Source organism: Cyphellophora europaea, assembly GCF_000365145.1.
Source record: "Cyphellophora europaea CBS 101466 unplaced genomic scaffold supercont1.6, whole genome shotgun sequence".
NCBI lineage: Eukaryota > Fungi > Ascomycota > Eurotiomycetes > Chaetothyriales > Cyphellophoraceae > Cyphellophora > Cyphellophora europaea.
Window position 1 is genome coordinate 464,851 of NW_008481812.1, and position 12,061 is coordinate 476,911.

The 12,061-nt window shown below is 52.7% G+C and overlaps 4 protein-coding genes across 4 annotated transcripts; 3 read left to right on the forward strand and 1 right to left on the reverse strand.

The window, feature by feature from the left end:
• Positions 1–174: 174 nt before the first annotated feature.
• HMPREF1541_06383 (uncharacterized protein) lies at positions 175–2,607 on the forward strand (the record flags this gene model as incomplete). Its single annotated transcript, XM_008720715.1, has 1 exon — positions 175–2,607. One exon carries the CDS (start codon positions 175–177, stop codon positions 2,605–2,607), a length of 2,433 nt encoding a protein of 810 aa, XP_008718937.1.
• Positions 2,608–4,275: 1,668 nt separating this feature from the next.
• Positions 4,276–5,908, forward strand: HMPREF1541_06384 (uncharacterized protein; the record flags this gene model as incomplete). The annotated part of the gene is made up of 3 exons (XM_008720716.1): positions 4,276–4,293; positions 4,344–4,475; positions 4,538–5,908. 3 exons carry the CDS (start codon positions 4,276–4,278, stop codon positions 5,906–5,908), a joined length of 1,521 nt encoding a protein of 506 aa, XP_008718938.1.
• Positions 5,909–6,401: 493 nt separating this feature from the next.
• Positions 6,402–8,144, reverse strand: HMPREF1541_06385 (uncharacterized protein; the record flags this gene model as incomplete). The annotated part of the gene is made up of 2 exons (XM_008720717.1): positions 6,402–7,560; positions 7,609–8,144. The coding sequence occupies 2 exons, from the start codon at positions 8,142–8,144 to the stop codon at positions 6,402–6,404; spliced, it is 1,695 nt and encodes a 564-aa protein (XP_008718939.1).
• Positions 8,145–9,366: 1,222 nt separating this feature from the next.
• Positions 9,367–11,967, forward strand: HMPREF1541_06386 (uncharacterized protein; the record flags this gene model as incomplete). The annotated part of the gene is made up of 1 exon (XM_008720718.1): positions 9,367–11,967. One exon carries the CDS (start codon positions 9,367–9,369, stop codon positions 11,965–11,967), a length of 2,601 nt encoding a protein of 866 aa, XP_008718940.1.
• Positions 11,968–12,061: the final 94 nt, after the last annotated feature.

The window sequence follows — 12,061 nt, forward strand, 5'->3', positions numbered from 1 at the left end:
TTTGGCGAAATCCTGTGCAGAACTGGCACACATCTATGACGTTCGAGCTTCTAGCAGCGACCGGGTACACGAACGACTCACATCGACCGTTGTCAGTAGGCTTCTGCTATATAGTGCTCTCACGGCATTCTGCGAATCTATCACTGTTGCATTCAACCAGACTGCGCACCCAACATGTCGGATTATATCGGCGATGGACAGTGCGCCGAAAACCGCCCAGGTACGATTTCTAAATCAGCAAACGTATCGAAAGCGATCAGAGAAAGACCAGTCCCCCATACTATGGACGTCGACTCAATCTGCGATTACTGCTACCACTTTTGGACTGGCGAGCGAGAGGAGTTATCAATTCTTGCTCACGGTCTTGAGCGCGACATGGGCAAAATGAGGGAGTCTGCCGATGCGGGTTGTCACTGCTGCGCCATTTTCCTCGCCAATGTAGCCCTCAATAAGCCGTTCAAGGACGAAATCGAACTCGGAGACAATAACAGAATTTTTGTCATGCTCCATCGAAACATGCTAGCACTCCTCCGTCTACTTGGAGACGGGACTGCCCGAACGCGGCTACGTTTCATTTTGCGAGAAGGTAGACAAGAGTTCGTCGACAAGTTAGCCAAACATGGACACGAGGCATGGACTGGCTCGCCCTGCAGCCTCGCCCAATCAAAAGAATGGCTCAGGCAGTGCGAAGAGACTCATCCAGAATGTCGCTCACCTGATCCGGCTTACTGTCCATCCCGACTACTATTCATCGACACAGAAAACAAGGCCGTCAGGCTGCGTAGCCGTGGAAGCGTCCCTGACAGGGCTAAATACGCAGCATTGAGTCACTGCTGGGGCGAAACGAGAGCGGTTTGTCTGAGAAAGGACAACTCAAAGGTGCTTCAAGAGGGCGTATCAATCGCTGAGCTCGCGAAGACCTTTCAAGAGGCCATCAGAGTGTGTCAAGAGTTTCACTTGGAATACATTTGGATTGATTGCTATTGCATTATGCAGGAAGACCCTGAAGACTGGGCCACAGAGTGTATCACAATGCAGAGTGTCTACGGCAATGCTTACTTGACCCTTGCAGCAACAGATGCCAAGAACAGCCACGAGGGTCTTTTCCGTGAGAGGCATGCCAAGGTTGTGCAGCCTTTCAGATTGTCCATAATTGACATGATGCCTGCGTCAGAACAGACAGATGGTGACCTAGCTGAGACATTGAAAACGGTCGAGGAAACCTGGGCAAACTCAGAAGGTGTCTTCTTCCTAACTGACATCGACCTCGTGTGGGAACGTCTGGAAGAGTCGCCGCTGAATCGCCGTGCCTGGGCAGTGCAGGAACGGATCTTGAGCCCGCGCGTCCTTCACTTTGACAAAGATCAGCTGGTTTGGGAGTGCGATTCATTGACCGCGTGCGAGCGATTTCCAGGCCCGACCGGTCTCGAGGGACTAGTTCCTGCTCAAAAGCGCGTCCGCGCGTCCATTGACAAACTGCGCTGTAGGCATGTCACCGACAGACCGCTTGGGCAGGAGCTTCACGACAGCTGGAGACCGATCATCAAAGCGTACACATCTGCAGGACTGACGAAGCAGACTGACCGACTTATTGCGCTTGAGGGCATCGCGCAGTGGTTGGCTCAAACTTATTCCTGTTTGTATGTCGCCGGACTGTTCACTCGCAACATGGAGAGTCAACTGGCCTGGAGGCTTGGCAACGATCCTGATCGGCAGGCCAAAGGTACGCACCGACGCATCCCTGTAACCAAGATAGCGCCGTCCTGGTCATGGGCTTCGTTCCTCGGTGAAATAGATATGCTGTCTCAGTGGCAGTCTGTGGATTCAGAAGAATCCTACCGCGCAATACAAGGTGTAGACCTCTGTGAGATCGTCCTCTGCCAGATCACGAACAAGGATGCCTTAGCTGCCAACTGGACACCCATGGATCGGTTCCGCGAGCTGCCACTGGAGATCAGCTGTTTCCTGGTGCAAATCCGATTCCCTGACTTTGCTGAGATCAAGACTTGGCCCGAGGGGAGACACGACATGAGGGCATGGCCTGAAAATGGTTCCCCCGTCTATAGTTCTGAGTATCTGCCTTTCGAGGAGGACCGTCCTCTGGACGATCTATGGCCATTAGCATTCGCTAGTGGCGGTGGCGGTAGCACAAGTTACGGCATCCACAACGGGAACTACCATGCAAGCTTGATTGTCGAAACCATCAGCAAGCAGCAAGCCGACACCTTCTTCGTCAGCGTAGAATTCGACTTCTGGGAGCACTATCGAGAGCACCGCACGTGCTTATTGATGCCAACTTATGAGGTGACCCAATATGAGGCCCAGGGCCTCGTAGAGAAGACCAACGTTCGCGTCACTCGGGGCCTGGTTTTGGAACGTCGAGATACGACTACCAACCAGTTCTGCCGTATTGGTATGTTCACTCTGAAATGGAATCACCGAGCGACATTCTGGCGCGCCGCTGTGAATAATGATATCCCAGGCCTGACGAAGCAGATGGTAAAGGTGGATACGTGGCCGGAACTCGACATTGACGTATCTTCAACGGCGCCATATCACTTTGAGAAAAGGGAACAGGCGCCACAGTATCAGATCGTGGTCCTTTAAAGCCCCATCAGGGTTGGCCTCAAGCAAGCGCACGATTGAGTTGTCAATTGTAGATTATCAGCAAGGTGTAGCTACCATTAATAATAACGGCAGGCAGGTCGCGTTCGCAGTTACATCGTTAAGAGGGATTTCAGGTGGCGGGCTTATTGAAGGGGCTCGCCTCTACAATACTGACCCGGTAGATGTTTTGACCATAATTAGAGGCAGCATGGCAGAAAGAACTTGATGAGGCTGGACTGGGACGCAGCTGGCCATAGCGCAGTATACTAGCAACGAGGCTTGTGTCTGCGTTGCAAAAGGTCCTGGAGCTCACGACTAAAAGACCCATATTAAGTGGGGCGAGGCTAGAACGTCCAATCACGTGGGACTGATGCCACCGGCTACAAAACTGTTAAATCCTGGCAAAACAGCCCCTGCAAATCGACATGAAAGGTCACTAAATTGGTACTGTTACTTACCACTTCCAGACGGTAATATTACCGAGGTCAAGGGTGGGGTGTCGAAACTGGTGCCCGAGTTTGCCAAGCCTGAGGATTGATGGTGGATCTATCTCGGACGCAGGCTAAACTAAGCGCGAGCGGAGGCAGGGTCGTTTCAGGAAATCGAGGTCAGAGCACATTTAAATGACACAGGGACAACAGTTTTCACGGAGGGATGCACTTTACTCCAAGTAAGCATTCTTTTATGGATGCTTTGATCCATTTTTGGTGCGGTAAGCATCGTTGCAGACAATGCCGCGTCTGTGAGTATTCAGGACAATGTCACATAGTTTAAGGCCAACGTCTTCATACTGGAGTTGGACGACTTTGTTCGTGAGCCACACTTGGCCGCCATGTTGAAAAGCTAGTGATGACGATGACGGCGGTTCATTACAGGACAGCAGCCGCGACTAGCATGAAAACGAAGCCCAGCTTTTGCGATCTCCCACAACATTGGCGAAGCACGCGATATTTCGACAATAGTTGTTGGACGATGCAGCATCTGATAACTGAGCCCGATTCGCGACTGATGAGCACAGTGACCTCACTGATGACTCCGAGGGGTCGTTATCGGCAAGGGCAAACGCAGAAACAATATCAGCTTAGCGAAGACGTTGCGGGACACCGATAATACCGGTAACAGAGGCAACGGTATAGACAAGCGGCAAAAGTCTGGCAAAGGCCAGCGTGAGCAGAAGCGTGTTGACGCAGCTGCTGCTCTGGGAGCCTTATCTCCGGAACTGGCACGATCCGAGAGCCATCTAGACGTCGACGGGCGCAGATAGGGATACTACAAGTATGAGGAGTCGTGTCAGATACTTAGCCAAGGAATGTCCCCTGGCAGCCGTAGCTGCTGGTCCTCTTAACGCGATGTTCAAATAACAATACAGTAAAGCTAAAATTTCCGTGTTCGACTGGTGCTAGTGTACCAGAAGGCAAAGTGATGAAGAAGAGCAGAGACGAAGTGAAAGCAGAATCGCGTCGCGAGCCTCTCTTTGGACAGTGGTTCCGGCCTTGGCGCTCTACTCCACTCGTTGCTCGCTGCGGGCCGGAGAAACAACTCAACTTCAATCATGTCGCAGGGAGCTGGGGTGCGCTATCGAAGCGTTCGTTAATGCTTCGGCGATGGATCAGTCCCAGGCTGATCTTCCTTCCATCAAGCCGCGGCCTCTCAACGTCTCGCGCAAGCATGGCGCGCACTTACGGGGTAAGCCCATTCACTGCCTGACACCAAGCACACTACTAATAGCGATGCAGGATGCCGTTGCGGCTCTTAACACGCTCCAGAGTAATTTCGCGGTCATCGATGCTATTCGAAAATCGGGAAAGAAGATGAATGAGCACGCCATACCTGAGATGGTGGAGTGGTGCGCAAAGATCGGTTATCAAGTACGCGCAGAGTGAGAAACTTTGCAGACATGATGAACAGCTGCTGACTCTCACGCCTGAAGACGTCGGATCTGAACTCGCTCAATGCGATACATATTGCCGGAACGAAAGGCAAAGGCTCTACAGCTGCATTCGTCTCTTGCATACTCGACCAATTCCGCCGTTCGACGGAGTTTGCTGTCCCAACCAAGATCGGCCTCTATACATCACCTCATCTGCGCTTCGTGCGCGAGCGCATTCAGGTCAATGGCTCTCCGCTGACCGAAGAGCAGTTTGCGCGCTACTTTTTCGAGACCTGGGACAGGCTAGAGCAGTCTGCTGTCTCTGCAGGCCAGGACCCGAAGGCGCCTACCAGCAAACCCGTTTATTTCCGCTTCCTCACGCTCATGGCCTTTCATACATTCAAAGCCGAAGGCGTTGACGTGGCCGTGATTGAATGTGGTATCGGCGGCGCCTATGACAGCACCAACGTCCTCCTCGCCCCCACTGTTACTAGCATCACGAGCCTGGGCATCGACCATGTAGGCGTCTTAGGCTCAACCCTGCCCGAGATCGCCTGGCATAAAGCCGGTATCATGAAGTCATCGGCAAAATGCTTCACGCCTTCCTCACAAGATCCCTCTGCCAAAGCTGTACTAGACGATGTTGCCTCCAAAGTGCCTACAATGCTCACATACGTCGATACCCATCCTTCCATAGCGAATCGCACTTGGCGACTTGGTCTAGAAGCCGATTTTCAACACTCCAACGCCTCCCTCGCCGTAGCAGTCACAACCGAGTTCCTCTCCAAAAGCTCTATTGACGCCGCCACCTTGTCCGCACAGTCTCTCATCGCCGCAGGCCTAGCCTCCACTTCCTGGCCCGGCCGCTGCGACACCCGCCACGAAGGCCCTATAACCTGGTGCATCGACGGCGGTCACACGCTAGATTCCATCACCCTCGCCGGCAAATGGTTCGCTTCCCAACTCCGCACATTCGCCACCTCCTCTCCTTCCACCAAGTTCAAGACCTACCTAATCTTCAACCAACAAACCCGCGAGCGCAGCGCTTCCTCCCTCGCCCTGGCTCTGCACAGCACCCTCTCGCCCCTTCTCCCCACAACACACACCTCTGCCTTCGACACCGTCATCTTCTGCACCAACACCACGTACCTCACCGCTGGCACCACTCCCGATCTCATGGCTGTGGGCGCCAATACGACCGACGTCGCAACGCTAAGTGTACAGAACGAGCTCGCCGAAACATGGCGTGGTGTTGACCCGGAGGCGCGCGTTGAGGTGCGGCGCACTATCGAAGAATCGCTCGAGGTGGTGAGAAGGGATGACGCTGACGAGGCGACCAGAAAGGTCGTACTCGTGACAGGGAGCTTGCATCTCGTTGGTGGAGTGTTGGAGGTGCTAGAAGGATCGGCGCCGAGCGTCGGCGGCCCTTGAATTGAAGTCGCCTCACGAAGCGATTTGCTTTGGAAGACGGTAACGGGTCGCAAGCAATTCGCTCATCGATCTTCGCCATCAACGCCACTCAGCGCCTAACCAAGCGGAATGACTTATCGACCTCAAGAGCGGATCTTACCAAATCGACAAAGGTTCATGAGCGAGTTCTGGCGCAGCAGCAACCTCAAGTGGTCCCCCACATCTATCGGTCGGATGCCTGATATCCGAAGGCAACATTTTAATCATGACACATGCAAATCTTTCTGCGCAGTAGATAGACTTCACATTCATCACCGTTCAGACGATGACTGAACCATGCACACTTTCAGTGATTCGATCATTCGAAGTATCCTCTATCTGTAAACGGGTATTAGACAGGCTAGGCTATTGTGCCATCTCGTATCTCGTAGCCATGTAGAAGGTCATAAAGTCGTGTACTGTGAATCCTAAAGCCCCATACAACTGCAGTAACCATTACAGTTCCTGTTTATCTTCACAATAGTACGCCCGCGATCACAGCAACACCTAATAGAAGTCCAACCGGCACTTCGATGGCAACAGCCATACTGTCGCCGGTCTCGACTGCGGGACCGGAGCTTGTCGCACTGCCTGATTCAGGCGGCTCCAGAGCGCTGGTCTGATCACCAAGAGTCTGCGAAGCCGATGGAGCCACTGTGATTTCGGTGGTGTAGGTGCTAGAGCCAGAAGTGATAACTTCTGTCTGTGACGCGCCCTTAGCAGGCACTATAAGAGTTGCACCAATCAGATCAGAGCCAGAGAGCGTTGCAAATGAACCATTGGTAGGGACTACCACTGTGAGGTCGGTCACTTCTGAACCTGTGTACGTCGATGCAGGAGTTGGCGCGATACCAGAAACTGAAGTGCTAGTGACTTCGGTCACCACGGCCGATGTTATGACAGATGACGAAGGTTCTGAGGTGACGACGCTTGTCGGAATGGCTGTAACCGATGATGTCTCGACGACAGATGTGAGTGTCTCTGAGCCAGAGACCTCGGTGGCGGTCATAGTTCCAGTCGTTGTGGTCGTTACGAATCCTTCGCAATAGTCGAGGAACTGCTGGAACTGAGGTGCAACCCTGAGCAACGTGTCAGGGGTGGGAGCGTCAACCCAGTGAGCGTCAACGCATGCTCTACATGAGTTCAGACTGATCAGAAAGGCTGAGTTTGGTTGACAGATGCGAGGTGTCTTGCCGGACGATTGCACTTCTAGCAGTCCGTTATTGCACCATGTGTAGCACGGCGCAGGGATCGTGGTCTGTGCTTGGCGGCCTTTGAAGCGGGTATAGGTATTATTCGAGGCCGGAAGAGCGGCCTGGGTGGCGGCCGGGGGGACAATGAATGTTGATGTGATGACAACCTCCTTGTCAACTACGAAAATATCATATGTTAGACCAAAATCTGTTGGATTCATGTTGAAGGTGTCAGCAAGGGCAACAACGCCTAGGCTCGGATCCGTCAATGGTGTCGAATTGCTGTAGATATCACTGCCCCAATTCGGTAGAGGTTCAGGAAGTACGGATGCCGGCACGCATTCATTCGGAGAGCAGTAGAAGTTACGATCGGGGAGGCCGGCTTCGAAGTCACAGTTCTCCTGCTGCGGTTTGCAGATCCAACCAGGAGGACAGCCCCAACTAGAAAAGTCAGTACTTGCAGCATGTTGTGGCTTAGATGAGACTTACGTCCACTGGGTGGGCATGGGCACATCGACGGTGAACGTCGGGTTAGATACACGCGTGGGACAAATTCTGAGGCTTGTGAGTCGCGTCGTAGTTGTGTACAGCTCGAGTTCTTGGGTAGCGGTGAGGGTGACTAGCTCAGTGACTGGTGTGGTCTCTGTGACTGTGGTAGGCGTAGTTACTGTCGCTGTCAAGAGCTGAACCTCTGTTGCTGTTGTGGGCTGAATAGAAATTTCGGTCGTTGGGGTTGTCTCAGTCTCAGTGAAGAGCTGGACGTCGGTAGTAATTTCAGTCTCTGTCGTAGGCTGAGTGGTGGTGAGAATGTCCGTGAAGAACATTGTCTCATAGATGGTTGTGGTTGCGGTCAGATACTGTGTGTTGTTCACAGTTACCGGTGGCGGACAAGTAGAATATTGCGTCTTGGTGAGGATGCTCGTCTCAACAGGGACGGGGTAAGGAACCCATGTTTCTGTCCCAGAGGCCGCTGCCAGTGCTGCTGTCAAAGCGGTCCAGCAGCCGAATTGTTTGAGGATGGCCATGGTAACAGTGGTGTAATATGTACTTGTATACTCACACCAAGCGAGGGTAGTTCAAACGAAGGACGATGCTGATTATGGGCCTCAGCGCATTGCAAGAGCGAAAGACAGGATCCAAAACACCAAGATGCGTATCGGTGAGCTGGACAAAAGTGTTATGGAAGGGGAAGCTTTGGATGTACTTACCAGAGCTGCAGATATGGGTCGCATGGAACGTGGCTTCCCTAGCTCATGATCGCTCGTCATTGCTCCAGTAGTACTCGTACCACTGATGGCAACCACGGGACGAATGCAGCATGTACAAGGACGTCCGGCCCTCCGAAGTGGGCGAACCTGCCGCTTGTCGATAACCTGGTCTTGGAACGAGAACACATTAGGCAGGAACTGTGCCAATCAGTGCTCAGGCACAATGCAGCCACATGCAGGCCACAACGCTGGCCGATGAAGCTGGCCGGGGCTTGGACCAGGTTTGTGGATGGGACGGCAAGTAATGATGTTGAAGGCGGCCAGAGTGGGGAGAGGGGGTTGGAGAGCGGTGGGGCCGGAAGCTTCTCACGACGACATTCAACGACCCGAAAACAAGTTTTGGTCACGATCGACTTCGTGCCAACACACATCCATTGATTCGCAGGTGCTCTAGTCCATGTCTTGAACGCTCGCTAAGCCGACGAACAACTGCCGGTTTTCACGACCAGGAAAGCACTTCTCTCGATCTCACTGGTAGCGCATATGCAGCTTGTCGCTCATGACTCTTGGTCGCGCACCCTTAGTCGTCGAATGCGACACCGCCACAGTAGGAAGTGTATTTCCTTTCCCAGTCTAGAAGCTGTCCGAGCTTTCCTGGGCCTGGTTTCTGTGCCCTAGAAACAAGACCTCTCGGAGTAAGGCGAGCCTAGATCTGAACCCTCCCTGGACCCTGACCTACTGTAGAGACTGACGTCGCACGCTGGCTGTGTGCCGCTTGTACCCTATTGCATCAGCGGGGAGTACATTCCGGCGCCTTCAGTCGCAGGATGAACGCATACCCAGTGGCAAAATGAGTTCGCTCGAGTTGCGAGCTCATTGACACGTTGGTTCATGAGACATGCTGGTATCTTCTGATTCTGCTGGTTTTGCACACTTCACTGATCTTACTGCTGGGCGGCATTCAATCCAATTTCCCATGGCTTTGATACCACTGCCGGAACAAAGAACCTTTAAATGATATAATGTCATGTTGAACATGATGGGATCATATCAGATTTCCCTGTTGTGCACTTTAGCGCTTTTCAGCATCAGCACCGCTGTTCCTGACATCCAGCAGAACTATACGATATGCAATTGGGCCCGTCTCCGCACTGGAATCATTCGCGATGCTATTTACCTTGATGGCGGTCTGCTATGGTGGCAGACAGCATTTGCTGATGGCTCAACGCCTGTCGTTGCGAGCGATGGAGGCGAAGGCGGAGATATGTATCGCTTGAATTTGTCTCGGCCTTTTGACACAAGCAGTACTAATCTTTCCGCTCTTCTCGAAGCTATGCCCAAAGCAGGCGGCGCTGGCAATAATATCGCTCCCAACTATGTCGATGGGACCATGTTCACCAACGATGGGGAATTGTATCTCTATGGCGGTCTTCCTCGTTTGACCGATTCTTCATCCGGGCAAACAGACAACACTGTGCTGGGCTATGAAGCATATCAATACGGTCCTGATCGATCAAGCTGGACACCTGGCTTCTACCAAGGATCTTCTGGTGACAACGTCACTCGATACGTTACGAATGGCGCCGGCGTATCGGCGCCTAGCGAAAATCTGGGATTCTACTTTAGCGGTATGCGCGCCCCTGACTGGGGTGAGATACATTACGAGGACTCTTCGGCAAACGTTACGGCGAATACCATGATCCAGGTCGACATGTCTACCATGCGCGACGAGGAGTGGACGAATCTCACCCTGCCAGATGAAGTTCGTCCCCGAGCGAATGCCGAGCTGGTGTGGTTACCTGTCTCCGAGCGCGGTGTTCTGGTCGCGGTAGGGGGTGTTACAGAACCAGAGGAGATCTATCCTGCCGGCCTCAACAGTACCCAGAGGTCAGAATCAGAAGAAATCAGCCCTTCTTTCATGACCTCTCTTCCACTATACGATATTGCATCAGAACAGTGGTTCGTCCAGAACACAACAGGCACCGACTCGCCGCCTCAGCTTACGCAGTTCTGCTCCGTTGTCGCTGTTGACGAGGACAGTTCATCATTCAACGTCTACATCTATGGCGGCTACAACGGCATAGATGCCACGAATGTTCCGTCTGACGATGTCTGGGTTCTCAGCTTGCCTGCCTTCACTTGGACCAAAGTTTACCAGGGCAATGGTGATCATGGTCGTAGTGGACATCAGTGTGTGTCGCCCTATCCTGACAAGATGTTTGTGATCGGCGGTGTTCACCAAAATCAAGCACAGTGCCTCAACGGCGGTTTCATTCAAGTTTTCAACCTGAACAAGCTCGAGTTTGAAGATGTTTACCACCCTGATGATTGGGAGCAGTATAAAGCTCCAGAAAAGATCTCGACAGCTAATCGTCGAGCTGTCAAACGTCAGATTGCTTGGTCAAGTCCAGAACTTGAGAAGTTATTTTCGACCAGATACACCCAAGAGGTTCAGCACTACTATCCGTACAAGTCAGATGGCAGTCTCTCCGACGGTTCCGGCGACACTAACTCGGGCTCGGGCTCATCGGTCAACACAACAGCGATTGCTGTAGGAGTGTCAATAGCGTTATTGATCATCGGCATCATCATCTTGGTAATCTTCCTTCTTCGCCGCAGAGGCATGTTACGATCTGGATCAACCGAAAGTAGTCGCACCAAGAGAAGCCGGATATCGCAGTGGATCCACGGCAGCTCCTGCCCGGTCATTCATTCAAAGGGAGGCGACAACGATTCCAGATCTTCTTTAAACGCAGATATGGTGAAGCCATATTCAAATGCATCAGAGCAAGTATCATCTGAATCTTCTACGCCCCCAACAACCACCCTAACCAATAATTCCCGCGAAAGGCTGCCACCACAAGAGATGGCAGCGGTCGACCGACCTCATCCTCCCTTCGAGCTCGCTACTCCATACAACAGCCAAGATCACCCTCGACATCGGAACACCACTGATTACGCCTACAAGGCAACTACTGGCCACTCCTCGTCCGGCTCACAATCGAACTCCTCCGAAAACAACTACACCACTCACAAGTCTTCGAAAGCTAAGACCTATAACCTTACCACCAATTATGATGACTGTGTTGCGGAGGCGCGTGCGGACGTTGAACGCAATTCAATGGATCGTTCCTCTACACAGTCCTCAAGTAAGGCCTGGCCCCTACCTGCCAGTCGCCCGAACTGGACCCGCACAGCATCTAGTAGCTCCAACAACGGCGATGTCACAACTCATCTATTGGCACCCGCGCCAGCAGTGCCTCCCACACCCAGACAGTACCGCTCTCTGAGCTACGACACAACGCCAGACCGGCTTCGTCCCGTAATGCCAGATCAGCCAGGGAGCAATTCGTCCTCTTCGGAACCATCGACACAGAGCAAGCAAGACTCAAGCATTAGCTCAATGGTCAGTCCCATACGGGAAGCCAATGATGAGGATTGGCAACAACATACTGTCCCCAGATCGACGCCACGGATCGTTAGGGGCACTCAGAGGGAGAGTCTGATGGGCGCGATCAGTCCTGTGACACCGGAAGAGACGAGAGGCTTTGCTTGGCAAGCGAATGAGGCGCAGCATCATGGGAGGAGAGGAAGCAGTGAGGGTGAAGGAAGAGAAAAGTGGTGGGAAAGCCGATCCTAAGCACATACGACGACGGCGTTACGCGAGCATGAAGAAACGCACATAATGTTGTACATTACTATTGACTAACGAAATCACACAAGCTGTTCAGCCA